Source organism: Galeopterus variegatus, unplaced genomic scaffold (genome assembly GCF_000696425.1).
Source record: "Galeopterus variegatus unplaced genomic scaffold, G_variegatus-3.0.2 Scaffold290, whole genome shotgun sequence".
NCBI classification, from domain to species: domain Eukaryota; kingdom Metazoa; phylum Chordata; class Mammalia; order Dermoptera; family Cynocephalidae; genus Galeopterus; species Galeopterus variegatus.
The window spans coordinates 269,892-290,469 of record NW_007726401.1 but is presented as its reverse complement, the minus strand read 5'-3'; the positions used below and the strand labels follow the sequence as shown (position 1 = coordinate 290,469).

At 39.0% G+C, this 20,578-nt stretch overlaps 1 protein-coding gene across 3 annotated transcripts in view; it reads right to left on the bottom strand.

Moving 5' to 3' along the window:
- TTLL5 (tubulin tyrosine ligase-like family, member 5) overlaps positions 1-20,578 on the bottom strand; it is a 281,382-nt gene that overhangs the window by 219,458 nt on the left and 41,346 nt on the right. For all 3 annotated transcript variants that reach the window (XM_008567069.1, XM_008567070.1, XM_008567068.1), the window contains exons 8-12: positions 13,460-13,529; positions 12,894-12,978; positions 3,188-3,289; positions 1,183-1,274; positions 327-434 (exon numbers count right to left, since the gene is read on the bottom strand). In XM_008567069.1, the coding sequence (XP_008565291.1) occupies positions 327-434; positions 1,183-1,274; positions 3,188-3,289; positions 12,894-12,978; positions 13,460-13,529 (457 nt within the window). The remainder of the gene's footprint in view (positions 1-326; positions 435-1,182; positions 1,275-3,187; positions 3,290-12,893; positions 12,979-13,459; positions 13,530-20,578) is intronic.

Genomic DNA, 20,578 nt, shown 5'->3' with positions numbered 1-20,578 from the left:
CATTACCATAATAGAATTTCTCACCCTCTTAACAGTCACAGTGGGGACCAAGTTTCTAATACATAAAACTTGGGGGACACAATTCAAGCTTCAGTGAGTTTGGGGGGGACATTTGGTCTACTACAGCTAGTTACTTCTCAGGGAACTTTCAACTAAGCTCACCACTGGCCTCTTAGTAGGCTCTTCATATGCTACATGAGCTCAGAAAGAAATAAAAGTTCATCATATATCCTTTACTCCCATAGAATCATTAGGCCTCCATACCCTAGAAACCTATCCCAACTTCCCAACACCCTCTTCACAAAACAGGTTAAGTTTCTCCTTACCAAAACAACTGCTGCGATGAGGAACGAAGGTTTTACAGGCTGTAGCAATAGCTAGTTCAGCAGAGATTATAGTCTTAATGATAAGGTCTTCTACATGGGCCATCAATGCTGCAAAAAAATTTTTTAAATGAAGAAATATTAAAATGCATGGATTAGGAGGGTTGGATTCCAGATCACAATATAATTATAAAATCATGTGTGTTCACTCAAAAAGCTTCCATATGGCAGTTTTCTGAATGGGGCTACAGGGGCAGGCATATTCATGAATAGGTCAACATGGTCAAGGACAAAGATGTCAGCGAATGCACTCAGGTGACTTCCTATAACAAAAAACAGACACAGAATGGAATAGGAGCTTTACTTCCCTCCTCACCCTTATGGACTGGGATAGTCCCTTTTGGTACAGTTTCCCATTCTGCTCAAGTCTCAGCAATACTGACCATTTTGATTCTAAGCCCGGTACTCAAACTCCACTCTGCCCATTCTCCAACTCACCAACATGAAAGAGAGATTAACTCAGGAAAATTTGAACTCAGGACCAATATGGAGACAGGCAATTTGTTATATAAAAAGTTGACAGTATCTTGGTTAGCAGTTCAACATTCAAAGAGGATAAATTCACTAAGGATTACAAGAAAAAGTGAGGTCTTCCAAACTAGAAACAAGAAAAGGGGTTTGATATCATAGAAAGCCTGTTCCCTATCTTGTAAACTGCAGGAAAAAGTAGCACTGAAAACCATCATCCCACTGGACATCTCGGCAACATTATCAGAGTTAGAGAATGACTCCTGGCAAGAGACAATGGTAAAGGTATACGAAGAAGAAAAGTCAAGAAGGAAAAAAGCCTGGTACTTACCAGTTGTATCTCTGCCTTCTTGTTTCAGGTACCTAAGCATAGCACTCATGCTCCACTTGTTCCCATAATCTTCTACTTCTGGATCATCACAACTGAAACAAATTAATAAATCAAGGTCACATACACAACTAGGCCTGACTACAGAGACAGGATTCTTTACAAACAGGCTTCTTGTCTTACGAATTGTTAGAAAAATATTCATTTTGCTGACTTCCACTCCCCCACTCTTTTCTTGGCCCTTTCTGTCATGTATCCTTTTGTACCAATTTCTTCAAAGGAAATAAAAATGCACATAGTTTGCCTTATTGAAGAGGGTAGGGGAGAAGAAGGCAAATTCTTCCTTAACCAAACAATTATGCATCATGAAAGAGTGGAAGAAATGTGTAAAAAAATGTAAACAAATTTAAGAATGGTTACAATAAATTAACAGATTGAAATGTTTGGGGACACAGACCTAGCTTTTAAGGTAAATGTCACATGAGTCCACCAAACAACATCTGATGCCATTTTTGAAGCAGAACTGAGTTAAGATGGGCTTGTAAATTAATCTAATGTAGGGTTTTAGTGAGCTCACCACATAGAATTGCTTTGGCATCTGAAGCAATGGCATCTCCCCCCTCCTCTGGTGGTAGACGATGATTTTTGGATACCTTCTGAGGCATCACTGAAGGGAGAATGCATCAGAGCAACATTACGAGTGCTGAAGTGAAGCACTGTTATAGCAGCAGAATGGCAAATGTGGTAGGCTCCCACGAATGTTGGAGGAGTCTTGCAGTCTGGAACTTGGATTTTGGAGCTGCCCCCTCATTCCCTACCACCATCCTATCCTCCACCTGTGCTCATCTTCCAAAGTGTAGGGTATGGTATCCTCAACCAATTCAAACACTGGTCACAGGACACTCAATGAAACCTATACAGCTTTAGCAACTATTCCATCACTTCCAGATTCCTTCCTTCCTTTCTTTCCTTGGACCTGCTAGGCACCTATTTTTAGTCTGAGTAGAAAGTAACTGTTTGGGTTTCTTTTCTATTTTTCCACTTTCTGGCAAAATTACCGGGATGAAAGAAAACAGAGCAAAAAGAATATTTCCACACAGTTGGGCTGGTACTCCCTTCCACTGAATCCCTTTCTGAGATGGCCTCATTTCTTTCTTTAATTTTTTCCTAACTTTTTTTTCTCCTGATCATATAAAGTACCAGGGTACTTCAAAAAGCTCATGGAAAGATTGGTATTATCTTTCAATTCTATTTTTCCATGAACTTTTTGAAGTACACTTGCATTTATTTTAGAAAAATTTAAAAAATACATAAAAGCACAGAGAAGAAAATAAAAATCACCCATACACGATCCCACCTGCTATAGTTAAGTATGGTTAACATCTTGGTATATATACTCTTCTGGTCACACACCCACAACCCCCAGCAAAAACAGACAGCTTTAGATATCTTATATGTTCAAGCAAGAAGGTAAGTTGCACGTACTGTCTGGTAACCTGCTTTTTCTACCTAACATAATATAGTAACGAACATTCAGTATTACATACAGTAATGAGCATTCTTATGTCTGATCCTGTATGTATATCCTTTATTTCTTAAGGTTAAATTCCTAGAAATGAAACTCCTGCATCAAAGAGTACAAATATTTTTAAAGCTTTTAGTATGTTTTGCCAAGTGCTGAAATAACCTCATTTCTTGACTTCTAAAAAGTTCTATATGCCTAATCAATTCCACCCTCTAAGTCAAGTTAGGGAAGATAATGAGGAAGACAAAACTTGTGAAGGTACATTCTAGTAGAGAAAGGTGACACTGTTAACTAGGTAAGGAACAGAGAAGGAGCAACAGAGATGCCTCAAAACTATGTTACATGACTCTGACAGCTTTCCATAAATGTTACACAGACATAAAGGTGAAGTTGCTCTCCAGTGCAACATGTTAAATTTCCATCTGTACAACGCCCCCACCTGAGACTGACTTCTCAGACTTCTCCCTCAAACATAGCCAGTACCTGACATAATCTCCACTCTTCTTATTCACGCTGTAGTTTGTCAGGTGCATGAACTGGTTTCGAATGTTCTTGGCTCCTTGATCATATCGCACAGTTGCAAACCTGGTAAGACAGACACAGGTTAAATGCCAAAAACAGTTTCAAGGAAATATAGGCTAGAGCTGAGGATCAATAAGATATCAATAATATAGGAGGGCAAGATCGTTATCTAAAAAATATTGAGTGCCTCCTAAGTGCCAATTCCCATACTAAGTGTTTTATATATATCACATTTAATTCAATCCTTAAAGCAACCCTATGAAGGTCATATTACATCTAATTTTTAAAATAGATGTGAAAACCGAATGTGGCCTAGAAGGATTAAGAAACTTGCCCAAGATTAAATGGACTCCAAAACCCTTGGTCTTACCACTACGAGATTTCTCATATAGAACCTTACACCAATAGGAAGAACAAAAATTGAAAATACAGTTATTCATAACCTGGGAAATTGTGTATAGGATGCTGTGGATGTTGGGGCATTACCTGATCAAGAAACACCTACTGAGTGCCCACACAGTGCCTGGTAGTACAGCATTCTATGAAAAAAAAAATTAAGCAAAAAGAAAAAAAGGACAGCATAGCAATACATAGACTTAGAACTCACAACCATGGAAAGAATAGAACTGATCTATAATATTTATTTTTAAAGAACAATAATGGTAGCATTAACAAAAGACAAAGCAGAAGAGCATAAATATGGACATAGGGCAAGAAATTAATTCCTGACTTTGAAATGAAGGCAAAAGACAGAAGGGATTCAACAGGGAGACCACAGAAAACAGGGCAGCAATTTGATATCCTGGACTATTGCCAAAAGAAGACCAAAGTATAAAATATATGTGCCTGTGAAGGAAGTAACCAGAGAAAGAGAAAACTTTCCAGTGATGCTCAATATCAACAAAAGGACACTCAAGGCGAATGGTTATGGTAAATATCAAGCCCTGTTTACATACCACTATAACCATATCACCCTTCAGTAAAGGGTGGGGGGGACATTTCCCAAGAGGCATATCCAAGTGTGTGAAAAAAAAACTGGAAGGCCACAAGTTTATTTTCATATGATTTACAAATTATTTACATATGTTTACCCAGACTATGAAGTCAACATGAAGTTTTACCACATTAAAGGTCAGCATTTAAAAATTTTCCTCTTCTCTATTTCTTCTCACCCACCCACTATCGCCACTCCCTAATTCCCTGTACCAGAAATACACAAGACCCAGAAAGAAAAGTGAAGAAAAAAACCGAAACCCAAAAAACTAAAATAAACAAACATGAGGCCAGGAAAAAGGATATAGACAAAGAGATAATGTTGACCAGGCATGTAGGGCTAAAGGACAAGAGTTTGATGAGCATTAATTACGTTTATGCTTGAGAAGCACCTCAGATTTTCCAGAAACTTCCAGTAGTTATCTAGCCTCTAGCCATGTCACTCCATGGTGAGTAAACCTTGCCTATGCATCCCAATCTTCCTCCTATATTCTCCAAGCAAGTGAAAGACCATCATTCTCTGAATTCTTATGAATGCAAAGGGGGCCCATGCTGGCCCCACAGAAGCTGCCTGCCTCAGCCAGACATTACCTCACAGTGACATACCTCCTGCCATCCTCTCCCCCAAAAGAATAATGAGTTAGAGGGAGGGGAAAGGTTCTGCTTCAGAGAAAGACCCTTTTCATCTCTCCTGACTACAATTACCTGATCTAACTTGGTCAACATGAAAAGCCTGGCAAAAGCCTGTGGTGAGCTGGAATCTGGTACCCAACACATTTGCCCTTACTACATCCCTTTTTTCAAGAGGGCAGTACCTTTAAAATAATCACTTTTCTTCTCCCTAATCTTCCTTTTCACTAGGGCATTTTATTCTGAGCTCCAGCAAGGACAAGATTACTAAGGTCACAGAGTAGGATTCTGCAGAGTATAAGAAGCAGTAACAAGTAAGAATCAAAGAGGGAAAAACCCAAAAAAACAAATAAACAAACCCTTAAGCTTAACAGAAAATTTTCCCTGAAGGGCAAAAATGGTGTTCTGCGCTTATATTTCCTCCTGACCCATTAAGATCTATGACTCTCACTAAAATCCATACTAAACAGACCATATTCATCCCTAATCACCATTTTCTTCTTATTGTCTAGGCCTGAGGTCATCCTACTCTCAGATCTGGCCTACTAGTCAAGTTCTGATTAACCTACAAAAGTTTTTGCTTTTTTATACTTGAATTACTTAACGAACGTTTAAAAATCAGACCTTCCTTTTTGTAGCCCAGTGGCAGCCAGGGCCCATGTGAGGAAAATGGTGGATGGGTGTGAAGGCAGCCCAGAGGGAGTACAAGGAGGTTATCTAAAAAGGGAGGTAGCCCCATAAGGGGTCTAACTCCATGCAAGAAGGGCAACTGAATGGGGTGGAGATTGACTACATACGAGGGAACTGAGTAAATAAATAAACATATTGAAGATAATGGGAGCCAGATTTCTCACAGTTGGAGAAGGGAGATAAAAATATGGAAAGGAAAAAAGCTTAAATGAACCCTGTAGTTATGAACTAGAATTGGAGTTACTAGAAAGAACTCCCACTTCTCAATACATAGAGATAGATACATTAATGAATATAGATGCAAATGTGTATATGTATATATGTATGGATACACATACATACACTTCCTAGGTCTTTCCATTACAGGGATCTGAGAGCAGAGATGCCCCAGAGCAATGAGCATATCAAGCACCCAGATCTTAATTTCTAAATTCTATTCTCTGTTAAAAAAACAACCAGTGCTCCTTGGAGAAATGGTTGATTCCAGGGCTAGGTCAGAGAAAGAACAAGATGAGCCTGAAATATCTTGTGCTTAAAGAATAATGGGGACATGTCAAAAGGACACAAAAGCCAGCTAAAGAGGTTCCCATTGGCCAAATCTGGAACAATTTGAACATCAGAATAAATTATGATAGTAAAGGATTGTGACCCATTAAATAATAAAAATCCTTGAGTCCACATTGGTATAAATAAATGAATGAATAAATAAACAGGAAGAGGAGAAAGCTCTTCCTGGGAGTAAAGTGCCAAATAATAAAAGTAAAAAGGAATGATGGAATTAAAAAAACCATCATTTGGGGCCGGCCCGGTGGCGCACTGGAGAGTGCGCTGCTTGGGAGCGCGGCAGCGCTCCTGCCGAGGGTTCAGATCCCATGTGGAGACTGATTCCCGCTCACTGGCTGAGTGTGGTGCGGGCACAACACCGAGGGTTGCGATCCCGTTGCTGGTCCCCGGTGCGGGCGCGACACCGAGGGTTGCGATCCCGTTACCGGTCAGTAAAAAAGACAAAAAGGAAAAAAAAAAAAAAAAAACCATCATTTGGCAACCATTATGGCAATAATTCATTCAGGCAAGAAACATCAATAGACGTTAAAATTATTGGGTGAAAATGAGATGAAGAATGATATTTTACATGGTTTCAAAGTATCTCCTCATAAAATACTTATTAGTTACAAAGGGAAAAGACAAAGTAACTTTAAGGTGGAGGAATCGTTATAGACACCACCTTAATCAAGTGGTTAAACACCACTAAATAGTTAGGTACCATCAGATATAATGCAATGAACAGAACTAGCAACAATTCTGTGGTATTCTGGCCCAAAATGCATAACCTGGGTCTAATCATGAGAAAATATCAGACAAACCCAAATTGAGGGTCGTCCTACAAAATGCCTGGCTTGTAATCTTCAAAAATACTGATGTCATGACAGTCAAGTAAAGACTGAGGAACTGTTCCAGACTGAAGGAGACTAAAGGGACATGACAACTAAGTATAACATGATCCTTGATTGGATCCTTTTTTTATAAATAACATTATTAAGACAAATGGTAAAATGTGAATGGGGTCTCTAGACATAGGGTATAAGGCAGTTCTTCATACTATCCTCACAGCTTTTCTGTAAGTTCAAAATGGTTTCAAAATTAAAAGTTTAAAAAAATTGGTAAGTCTTACAATAAAAATCTAGATGTTCAGTCTCTCCTAAAAAAACCAGAAGATTGGGCAATACTAATATCAATGACTTACTGGCAATGAATAATAAAATACCTTTTGGTGGGACATGTACTCTCCCATTCCCTAGTCTCCACAGGGCCGTCTTCCTCCAGCGAATGTATTTATGAGCATTTAGGTTTGTGACTTTTGATTTAGACCATCACACACTATTAAATTTCATCTTATTTAGGTCTGAAAGCTTCAACAAAAAATTTTTTTTCTTCTTTTTTTTTTTTTTGGTGGCTGGCCAATATGGTAATCCAAACCCTTGACCTTGGTATTATTAACACCGCACTATAACCAACTGAGTTAACCAGCCAGCTTCCACACAATTTCTTTACTAACAACAACCTAAAAGACGTAACTCTTTTATTTTTTTTTTTTTTAAAGATGACCAGTAAGGGGATCTTAACCCTTGACTTGGTGTTGTCAGCATCACGCTTGCCCAAGTGAGCCACGGGCTGGCCCTAGACATAACTCTTTATTAGACACCCCAGGACTAACTTTTCAAATACTTATCCTAACACAGGCTGAAATTTACAACATGAATTGAGTCTTGAACCTTCTCCTTAAAGAAATTAAGATTTAGGAAAGTTCTCATGACAGAATGTCATGGCCTTGCTTTCTTACTTTCAGGGCTCTTACTTTCTTTTTGCTAAATCTGAAACCCTGGGTACTATTTCACAGCCTACTGAAGAACAAATACGGATTGTCTTTATTCTGACAATAAATTCTTAAATCAGAAGCTACACTTCTTGCTTTCTCATGTTTCTCACTGAAAATTAAAACAATGGTAATAATTTGTATAAAACTCAAGTATCGATGTGAAGAAAAAATTTCAATGTTAGGCATATGGTAGGTACTAGATAAGCATTAACTGAAACTGCACCTGAGTTGCTTGTTGCAAGATCTTTACCAATGTGGAACCAAAACGGAAAGGAAAGCAGAGAGAGTTAGTGGGATCTCTTCCCCTATTCAAACACTATTCTGTCCTTTTAAGACTATAATGACATATATTCCTATGAGCAGAGTCACAGACAGCTAGATGTAGGATAGTTCAACCCCTCTTTGGTTGTTACATTTTCTAACAAACATTCATTACAAATGTACAAACAGGAGGCCAACCCTGAAGAGAGCCTGGTTGTGGCACATGAGTTATCTTTCAGCAGGTATAGCCATTCCGAGCCAGAGAAGCCTGGATAATGAAGAGACAGCACCTCAGGCAGCCTTGCCAGGAGCCACTGGGTTTCATCCTGGCCTGACCCAGAAAAATCTTATGGAAGAGAACAAGAGGCCCAAGAGCTCTCTGATCTGCTGTCAACCAGCTGCAGCCAGGAGACTGCCAAAATGCGGCAGTGACTAGGCAGCGCCCTACGGAGCCGTCTGGGAGGGGATTACCAGCCTGATCCCCTGTCTTCAGAGCCAGAAATGACTCAAACTTCACAAACAGCAAGGGCCTGCCAAAGAGGGTGACAATGAGCACTGGAGAGGGTTTTCTCCCCCTTGTTGGTATCTCTTTCCTCCACTTGCTGCTGTGGCAGATTCTGGACAGTGTGCAGCCTGTGAGGTAATCTGAATTCCTTGGCAACCAGCAAGTACCTGAATTCTTTCAAAACCACAGGAATCCAGCAGAGAAAAGGTAAATATCCCTGCGGAGCCAGTGTTAATTAGCAAGGAAGGCTACTGAAGAAGGAACTGGGGGTGGGGTCTTTTCTGAATTTCCCCTAATATGGCTGAGGTGGAAAAAAGACAGTCCCGACTGGGACCTTCTCAGCGTCCTCTCCTCCCACATCCACAGCGTGGGTGGAACTCTCTCAGTTCCCAGGATGGGCACTTTCATGTCCCGCAAGTTTCTAGTGCTACCTATCTTTAAGTCTCTGACAACACATTTGGTTTTCAACTCAATTTTTAAAAACTTTTTATTTTTCTTGTTTCAGTGAAAATTTGACTATTAGCCTTGAATCAAAAGGGCTTTGTCAAATCATTTAAACCCAATATTGGATCCACCTAAAGCTGCAAAATCCAGGACAAAGTCTTTCTGGATTGCACCTCTGACAGGGAAAAGAATCTTCACCATTTTGGTAGAGAACAGCACCCTCTCTAGAAGGTGAGTGGCCCCTGCTGGTGTAAACCGGCAACATGCAGGTGAAATTCAAAATCAGCATGGACTTCTGGGAACTACCACAAAAATCACAAAACGCTGGACCCAAATACCAGACAGACAATTTCATTTTAATACCTCTGCAATATTTTACCCACATATAAGAAAATAGTAAGAGTTCTACTTCCTATGTTAATAAAACAACAAGAACTGAAAACACTAATCTATAAAGAAATTAGGTCCTTTTTCTTTAGTAAATTTAAGAAAATAAAGAATTTACACAAAATAACTCATTTTACAAAACTGTCTTATGAAATAAACTTAATCTTTCTGTCACTTAGCATTAACTTGAGGCCCCAAACAGACATGATATGGTATAAGAGCCTTCCTTCCTAAAGAAGGAAACTAATTATATTTGCCTCCAATTCCATCTCTTTAGGGAAGATTATGGTTTTCCTCAAAGTAAAATGACCTAGTGATCTCATCCCAAACTGATTATCTTCAGTTATGTTTACATAAAACACATGTGACCCAAGACTACTAGAAATGGCAGATCTGGAGATGCTACAGACTGTTGTTGAATGTAATGACAGTTGAGCAGACCCTGAGGATTAAAAAAGCAGGTGAATGCTAAGATATACAGTGAGGGAAGACACAGGATTAGGCACATGGAAATCCCTGCACAATGTACCCTCGCAGGACTCTGGTGAAAGGCCCACCATATTGCGACATACCATCCTTTTATAAAGCTTTTATATTCACCTATACTTTTAGATAAACCTAACCAAAGCTCTGAAAGTTCGGAGTTGTTTTTGGTTCAATCTGGTCTGAGTTTTTAAAAAGCTGTTTTTCTAATTATTCTGAGAAAAAGCATCCACTGATATATGTATATATATGTGTATGTGTTTACACACACACACACACACACACACACACACACACACACACGGGTTTTTTCCCCCAGTGATATATGTATATATATGTGTATGTGTTTACACACACACACACACACACACACACACACACGGGTTTTTTCCCCCAATTCCTGCTAAAAGCAAGAGAACAGAGTTACTCAATTTAATGGATTCTGACTTTCAACACACAACCAGTAGCCAAAAGCACTTGCATATCTGTAGTAAATTCTATAATAAATATTGCTACTACTCTCATTTTGTGCTCTGAACCACGAAGGTCTTAAACAATGCCAAATTTTGTCCATAGAGAGGGCTATTAATAGTGTGGGTAAAATATCTTTGGAATATTACTCAAAACATACTGGTATGATATTCTTGAGAAATGGTGGGCAAACCTTGATATCATTTCTCTATTCCAGAAGTTCAGTTTGTGGCAGGACATGATCAGTGCCCAAGCAAGACTTAGCAAGCAAGCTGGGGTGAGGATGAGTGGAGGAAGGAGAATGGAGAAAGCTCATGCTACAGAAGAGGGAAAGCTCAGAAGTCTCAAATTACAAAACTCTTCAGCAAAAATCCTCAGCACCTTGCATACCTGAGCAGAAGTCAGGAGCATATTTTACCTCTTTTTGTTCTAGATAATATAGGGACTAGGTTTTATGCCTAGTCTTGTATATCTGTTCTTCAAAGTGTAAGAGCACATGTGTCTACAAACACTATAGAAAACTTCTTTTCTGGGCCGGCCCGGTGGCGCACTGCTATAGTGTGCCGCTTGGGAAGTGCGGCGGTGCTCCCGCCAAGGGTTCGGACCCCACATACAGACCGGTTCCCGTTCTCTGGCTGAGCGAGGCGCAGGAGCAACACCGAGGGTTGCGATCCCGTTGCCGGTCCCGGTCCAGTACGGGGGCGACACTGAGGGTTGCGATCCGTTGCCGGACACGGAAAAAGACAAAAAGCAAAAAAAAAAAAAAAAAGAAAACTTCTTTTCTATGAAAACCTGATTAGAACTAGTAGTCTGTTCATGCTCAGATGCCTGGTCCAGTCCTTTATCCGATAACTGAGAGATGTTTTACTTCTCCCCATTCTCAGTTTTCAAGGAAGAAGAGGCCAGAACCAGGGAGTTTCAGGAGCCTCCAGTGTTCCCAGGGCTCAAACTCATAAATCTTAATTAAGAATATGACAGGGCTTATAAATGCTGTCACTGCCACCTAGAGGTTAAAGGAGGATAGAGCTCAACCAGTAAGAAGCTTTAGTTAGTCCACTCTCACTCTGACTTAAGTCACAGGAATTAAGCATATGAAATAATTAAAACACCATTCCAAGGGCCGGCCCGTGGCTCACTCGGGAGAGTGTGGTGCTGATAACACCAAGGCCCCGGGTTCGGATCCCATATAGGGATGGCCGGTTCGCTCACTGGCTGAGTGTGGTGCTGACAACAAGTCGAGGGGGTTCGGATCCCATATAGGGATGGCCGGTTCGCTCACTGGCTGAGCGTGGTGCTGACAACAAGTCGAGGGTTAAGATCCCCTTACCGGTCATCTTTTGAAAAAAAAAAAATACCATTCCAAAATAATAGTTGTTAGAGTACAATAATATGAATTAAAGTACCCATACATAAATAAGTAGCCTTCTTTTATCCATGGTATTTCCCAACTTCAAAGTGCATTCTCTAAAATATAGAATCATACAGACCATGCCTTTCTAGCTCGTCATGACTTCTCACAGATGCAAACCACCTCCCTAAAGTGCTGTGCTCTGTAACATCAAAGCTATCATGCATAAAAAGAACTTCAGGGCAAAACAGTGGGGGAAAGAACACAAACATAGTATAACTATGTACTTATTTTAAACAATTTAAAGGGTTTATAAAAACACTGTCACCTATAGAATTCTGTGAATATGGGAAACAAAAATTCAAATTATTATAACTTGTACTTAATTTTGTAAGTCACATTACCTCAAAACCTAAAATGCACCTCAAGAAATAGAAAACAATATATATACAACGACTATAAAGCATATAACTTGCATGTTAACAAAAAGGAAAAAGAAATCGGCTAATACTCCCTAAATACAAGGGAGAGCAAGAAACAGTATGGGCCTTGAGCTCTGGAGTCCGGTCCATGATTTCAAATCTTCACTCCACTATCAACCAGCTGGTGAGATCCAGAAAAGTGACTTAAAGTTCCCTCACCTCTCTGTCTCGATTTCCTCAATTACAAAAATGCATCAACTCTAAGGGTGTTGTGAGGATTAAAATAAGTGCCTGATACATAACAGGTAAATAAATGTGGGATTTTATTTTTCTTTCTAGATCTATTCTGAAGAACAATGGCAAGTTATCTTAATACCCTAGGGTCTTCATTCATAACAATTGTCATTGCATGAAAATACCATGTGATTCTGGATACCTGCTGGTGTGTGTTTACACAAAATTATGTATGGATATACAAGTGAGGCTGTAGAGTAATAAGACTGATTTCTGTAATCTGAAGTCCATCTGGTTACATTCTAATTTCCTGAGTTGAACATAATAAAAAAAAAAAGGTAGCCTGATCTTAATAAACTCTTCAATGCATCCATTCTAATATACCCACCTCACCCTTCCACCCAAAAAACAATGTCTCTTACCTCGCCAATCCTTCTTCATAGAGATAGATGACAAGAGGATCATAGGAAGTCACGAGCACATAGAGGCGCACGTCAAACTTGAAATCTAGAAAAAAAGTTTGGATTCACAGAAAAAAACTATGTTCATTTGTTTTCTGTTACAAAATGAACAGGACAACATAATCAAGAAATATGAAAGAAAGAACACTCCTCTCCACATGAAATATACACTTACCACACATCTTGCCTTTTGCAGATAAATAATAATTGTACTATACAATTGTACTATACGTGTATATATAGTACACTATACTATAATGTACATATATATGTGTAGTGCATATACAGTACAATTATATATAGTACAGTTTTCATTATTTATTGATTACTGTATAATTATAGAGCACTTTCCCTTATATTACCTCATTTCATCTTTAAAATAATCCCTTGAGGTAGGTAAGGAACCAGCCTCATCTCTGGAGCCAATGTGCCAAGAATTTCACACTAGACTTACTAGAGAAGAATAGAAAAAGTTCAAAAAGTTTAAGATCTAGCCCAATCTAGCCAAGGGCCTAATCACAACTCACCATCTATGAGCAGGGGGTTGTTAATGTAACGGGAGACCAGGATGTTCTCTTCCAGGGAAATTTGGTTTGGCTGTTGAGTAAAGAGAAAGAATAAAAGAGTAAAATACAAAGGAATTCTAATTTACAATAAGGGAGCAAAGTTCTTAACCTTTTAAAAAATGACAATGTGGAAAACTAAAATTCTAGGAAAAGTTTTGCTCCAAGGTACCCATGTATTCAGTTGGCCAAATAACATACACTTCCATAAACACCTTGGTTATCTAATTACAAGGGGGTGGGGGTAGTAAGTTTACACAGCACCTCTCTCATAATAAATCCAGCCTAAACAGCTTTATAGACTTACATCTATGATATTAAGTATTGCATGCCAAGAAAATAAGAGCTACTTAAAAAAATAAACACCTTCTTTCTCCCAAATGTAAAGCATGATGGAAATTTAAAAATACCACCACTATTCTTAAATGAAGGCTTTCATTAAGTTTAGAGAATTTACAAATCCACAATGGATCCTAGCATTTCCTCTGTAAAATGAGATGGGTGTTTGATTGATTCACTTAAGGGCACTTGCTAAGCAACTAGTCTTTGGTAGTCTTTCAATCTACTTGAAAGACTGAACTAGATCTTTCAAAGATCTCCTCAATGAAAAAAAAAGTTGTTTGTACAATAAATGGTATTGTTGAATACTAAAGGCACTGGGGATACAGTGACAAAGAAAACAGAATTTGGTTAATGGACACAAAGAATGATTATGTATTATAATGATGATGAATATGCTAACTATCCTGATTTGATCATCACATATAGTACACAAGTATTGATAGTCAACTCTGTACCCTACAAATATGCATTACCAATTATGTTTCAATAAAAAAAATAGATATAATCTCTGCCTTCACAGAACTGAAGATTTAGTAGTTACTATCTGTAAAGAATTTACTATTTAGGTAGAGGAACAGCAAAATACATGATTTAAAAGAACACAAAGCAGCATATTTGCAAATACAAGATGCCAGGTTATAAAGTAGAAGTGCAGACCAGTCAGGTGAGAGAACACAGGGAAGGCCTGTCCTGGAAGAGCAGGTGCAGAAGTGAGAGTTGAAAGCTACAAGTACGTGGTGGAGATGAAAGGAGGCCATCACTGGAAGATGGCATGCACAAAGTCCAGTAGAAAGGAGGGTAGACAGATTCACGGACCTGGGGCTAAAAGACTGAACTAGAAAATAAGGAAAGGCATGTAAGACAACAAGGAGGGAAAAGATTTGAACCCCTGGCAAGACAAGTTTAGATTTAACATGGTGGAAAGCAGGAAGTTATTGTGGATTCTAGATTAAGGAAATAGTAAGATTAAAATACAGTATCTGAAATAGAAATACAGTATCTGAATAGAAAGTGGAAATTGTTTCTTTCTAAAACAGAGAAATCAGCCGAGAGTTACCTCAATCCATGTAGTACAAAAAGTCTCCAAAAGGGAAATGGCAATGATAATAATAATGATAAAAGCTACAGTAGCAACAGAAATAACTATCAACATCAGAGAAATAATTAAATTTAATAAATGTACTGAATGCTTATTATATGCCAAGTGTGGTTCCAAGTGTGTCACAAGTATTATTTCATTTCATTTCAAATACGTATTACCATCTGTATTTTACAGATGAGAAAAGAATCAGAGAGCATTAGGGACCAGCTCAAAGTACAGCTAATAAGCAGTCGAGCAGCACTGAAACCCAGGCAGTCTGCCTCAGAAGTTTAACTCTCCCCAATATGCTGACCCAAAACAACTGTCTTCCAAATTCAAAAGTCTGTCTTTGTAATAATGCATTTCCTACCCCAAATACTATAGTTGTTCATAAAACAAGGATAATTTTGTGACCCATAACATTATACACAACCACGATGAGCAACTCCAGAGTCAGGATAACAAGATTCCCCTCTCATTTCCCACCATTGCTATTTCAAAGTCAGAACACGGCTTTCACAACCCATCTCTATGCATAATATGGACATGATGACTTCAGTACTGATTCACTCCTAATGGACTCTAACACCCATACCACTTCCCGACTCCCTTACATTTCTTGATCAGTTTCTCACAAGTACCATCTCCATCTTGAGTCAGCTTAGTGAGTTAGAATTGATGCAATCATTGCAAAAAGCAGTAAACTACAGGCTGTGTCCCAAATCTAAGGTTGAACAATCGCAACTCTCTCCTGCTGAGTAACACCTATAGGCTACAACAGATACATTACCACCCAACTTTCCTCCATACCAGAGAATACATGTGTAGTGGTCTTCACTCCATGACACATTTAATGCCCATGCCCATGTCCTCTCTTCTCTTCCTCACTGTACACATTTATCCTTTGAGTTATGCATAACATAAACCCTTAGATTATTTAGGGAACTTTAATACTTGTTCTATTATCTTTACCTCTCATTTCTATCTGCATTTGGGATTAAATTGTGAGCTCACAGAAAAAAAATGGCTTGTGTATAGTTTCTTTGTATACTGTTGTACACCAAACAGCAATTACTAAAAGCTTTTTGATATCTTAAACCCTGTTTCCTTTTCTTCTATCCCCAATTAACTCACTTTAAATTTATTCAATTCCAAGCTCAAATTGCCTTCTAAAGTATGCTAAAGCAGGAAAATAAATTACTGGGAAAGTTGAAAACATACTTTAAGATTAAAGCTTATGGCATTTGTTAAGTTATTGTAAAGTAGAATAGTATAGTGGTTAAGAGTTTATACTCCGGAATCAGCTAGACCCGAGTTACAACTTTAACTCTACCACTTACTAGGAAATAATAATAACTACCTTGTAAGGTTCTTATAAAGATTAAATGAGGGCCGGCCCGGTGGCGCACTGGATGGTGCGCCGCTTGGGAAGCGCGGCGGCGCTCCCGTCCGAGGGTTCGGATCCCACATACAGACCGGCTCCCGCTCACTGGCTGAGCGAGGCACGGGAGCAGCACCGAGGCTTGCGATCCCATTGCCGGTCCCCGGTCCGGTGCGGGGGCAACACTGAGGGTTGCAATCCGTTGCTGGACACGGAAAAAAGACAAAAGACAAAAAAAAAAAAAAGATTAAATGAGATTATATTTGGAAGGCACAATGGTAGGCACATATTAAATGCTCAAGAAATATCACTTATTGTTATCACTGCAAACTCAACAGTACCTATGTGGTTCTAACTACTAAGTTCCACAATTCAACAGCATTCATCACTGCATTCCACATGCCATTCTACTCAGAGCAGTGCACTGAGTTACAGGGAAAATATATAAGAATTAGGAGATACGTAATAATTAGGAGAATTTCTCAAAAGGTATTAAGGAGTGACAGCACCTGGCACATAGCAGGCACTCTCTAAATATTTGTTGAACAATGAGAAAAACAGAAACAACATAAGATAAAAACATGTAAACAAAGAGAAACAAAAGAGTACAGAATTATATGCCTTAAGTATACGAGTGAATAGAATGAACTAACACTCTCCTGGTACTTCAAAATCTCAGGGAATATACATTATTTATTTATCTTTTTTTTTTAAATACAGAATACTTCATGAATTTGCATGCCATCCTTGCACAGGGGCCATGCTAATCTCGTCCGTATTGTTCCAATTTTAACATACGTGCTGCTGAAGCGAGCACTCAGGGAGTATATTAATACTATCTTTACCATGGATAATGTGAGACAAGTATGCCAAATTTGACTTCCATAATCAAATTCATACCCCAATCAGAAAAGACCAGGTCTTTCCCCTGTTCAATTTGAGTATACTAAATTGGGAAAATTTGGTATTCAGTCATGGTTACTGAAAGAGCTGGGCCAAACAGAGCTTTGTTCCTTTATGCTGTATTTCTAGAGTTAAAGAGCACATCATTAAGAGATCATGTTAGCCAACCGAGATACTTCCATCTGCAGAAGTCCAAACTTCTCTCTTCAGTATTACATAAAAGAAATGCTTTTTCTGTCCTTTATCCTGTTCTCATAATGGTAAAAGTTGCTATTTGCGGATATTTTCCAAAGGGTTATAACTATTATAGGGAAGTTTTAATAAGAGGCCTTCTCACTCCAGTGGGAAGACAGGGAAAGATATTTTCATTTGGCTCTCACACCTAACTAACCTGCCAAAGTCCCTTGTCCACTTGCATTAATTCTGCTCGCAGACCCTCCAACTAAGCACTCTCTCTCCCTCCCACCTCAAATCTAAAAGGAAAGCAGGCAGCAGCCTTGGAAAGAGTTACTTCATCCAGTTGGCTAATGGGTCACATATTCCATGGGAAAGGATCCAGGTATGGAAAGAAGGGATGGTTAGGCCTTCTGTGTAAGAAGAGAGAGAATTAACCACACAGTTTGTAGGTATGGGTAAAAGGTAATAAAATTTCAGTTTTGGGGTGAAATGGGAATACTTTCCCATTATGTCCACATGTTGCCAGCTCTCCTCGTGCCTGCTGGCATCTTCCCAGGCTTCTGTCTGGCACCTCCATTAAATACCTAAAAGAATCAGATTCATTCCAAAGCCTCACAGAGTGGGAGAGGAAGGCAAAAAGGCCTGCCAAGTACTTTGATCCACGCAGGGGGCCTCAAGGGATTCAGCCCAGGGAGAGGTGGGAGGGAGAGAGAGACTCTTATATAGCCTGCCAAATGCATTCTCTAAAGACGTGTCACCCCCTTTATGAGACTAGTGAAGAGTCAGGGCACAGGGTTCTCAGCCCCACCAAGGAAAGTTTAACTTCTCTATTCTTTATGATGTTAACTTTAAAATAACAAATCACTAGGGCAAAAAGAGCATTCCAAAAGAAAAAAGTCCCAGATGAGCTGGGAATAGATCCTATTCTCTTTGACTCATGTCTAAGAAAATAAAAAGCAAACTTGCACCATACTTGACTTTCAATAGCAATTCCATTTGGCAGCTAAAACCCAAACCCAAACTAGTGCCGTCTACGAGATTCAAACAACACTGGAGCTCCTGGCACAGAGCTGAAGGAAAGGCTGTCGGAGAGGAGACTTTATGCCAAGGTTAGAGCAGAGACAAGAAAAGAGCCAAGATACATGACCAGGGCCTTATGTCACATGAGACCCAGGGCAAAAGGCCTCCAGAGTGACCAAGGCCAGGTAACAGGATTACTTCTAGTCTGGGCCTGGGGCTGTAGTAGCTGCTCTATCAGAATCAGATCCTATATTCATTGAGCATGAACGGTCTGACCATCTTTGTTTTCTCTACAGTTTTGAATCAAGACTGAATTTAAGGATTTTCCCACGTGTAAGACCTCTCAGAAAGTTCATTTCTGTACCCATAGGAAATAGCTCAATGTGAAGAGATAGCTGGGGAATTGAAGATGGAGTACTGGCCATACACACAACATATCTACCTCCCTCCCCTTCCCTTCCAGAGTTTCATTGAAAGGACAGAAGGATATTTTCAAAAGAATAAAATGGTAAGAAAACTAGAAAAAAGTAAAGAAAAAAAACAAAAAATACCCAGAACAGACCAAAAGTTTGAGGAAATCCTGAAAGACAGAAAGCAGGTGGGATCAGGTCGAGAAAACAAAGCAAAGCAAGCCCCAGCCCTAAATATCTGAGGTAACAGTGATCTTCCCAAGGAGGTCCCTGCAAAATTTTAAGGTGGGAGTCAACCAACATGAAGACCAGTGGTGGGACAAGGAACAAGAATCAGATAATCAATTAACAAACAGCATTTGGAATGGTGAGGCCAGTAGGCCTTCTCCAATATCCAAAGCAGCAGCTCTTGCCCTCAGGATCAAACCTAAGGATGGTTCTCTGGGGAGAACATCTTGTGTAGGTACAGGGATCTGAAAAAGAAGGGTAGAACTTGAGGCCACTCTATCCCCAACAGACAGAAGAAGGAAAAGAGAGGAAAGATAGCTCTGCCCAAGAGGGAAATCACCAAAATCTTCCTCTTCATTCACAATAAGGCAAGGCAGACGTGGCATGCTCTTCACCCACACCCACCTAAAGCAAGGCCTGACAATCAACATGCATTACCTTTACACAAAACTCACAGTCAGTCTCTCATCCAGGGATAGGCTATTAAGGAAAGAGCCCTACACAACCATAGGGGAAACCCAGGCCAGCTGCCAACTTCAGTCAGTCAAGTCTTTTGATAAATATGGCCCAACACCTAAGGAGCATCAAAATTGAGAAAATCCAATAGCAGGAAAAAAGACAATCCCAGGAAAATTCAAGAACAGAAGACAACTTTAAAAACATTATAACTGGTATCCTCAGAAAGACAGGTAGGCAAACTGTATCCATCAAGCAACAACTGCTACTATTTATAAATAAAAATAAAAATAAAGTAAATACAAAATGAAGAGGTTCTAGAAACCAAAATATAATAGCCAATATAAAAATACAGTAGATGAATAACAAAATGAATAGAGCTCAAACTGGTAATCCAGAAAACAAAAACGGGGAAAAGACAAGAATTAAAAATGAGAGAAAAGTTAACATGAAGGAACGAAACAGAATGCCTCAAAAAGGAGTTCTAAAAGCAGAGACAGATAATAAGAGAATTATTTTCCCTGAACCAAAGAAAAACACTGAAAGAGCCCACCAAATGTTCAGCAGGACAAATGAAAAAAGGTCCAGACTTAATTAAGTACTGGTTAAATTTCAGAATCCCAATGCCATGAAGTTTGTTTCTATTGAGTTTAAATCTTTTACTCAATTATAGATAAGGCAGAGAAAGTGAATCATAGTTATTAAAGAGAATTTAAATGTTATAAACCTATAAAATATAAAAATAAAAACTAACCAAACTTAGAGATGGAATATGACACAGGGGGAGGAGGTGATGTGAGTACAATAAATGTCAAACTGGGAATTAACAAATACAATGTAAAGTTGAGAAAATAAAAAATATAAGTCAATTATATCAAGGTACTGACTACTGTTGTAAATCTAGGGGGTGAGACTGGAGTTGGGATTTTATTTTATTTACTTTGTATACATACTCAATTTAAAATCAATGTTTAATGAGAATTTTGCAAAGAATCAAGACACTGATGACTTCTGGAAAAAAAAGAGGATGAAGAAGAAAAGCTGAAGGAGGGAAGGAAGGGGGGGAGGGAGGGGGGAGGGAGGGA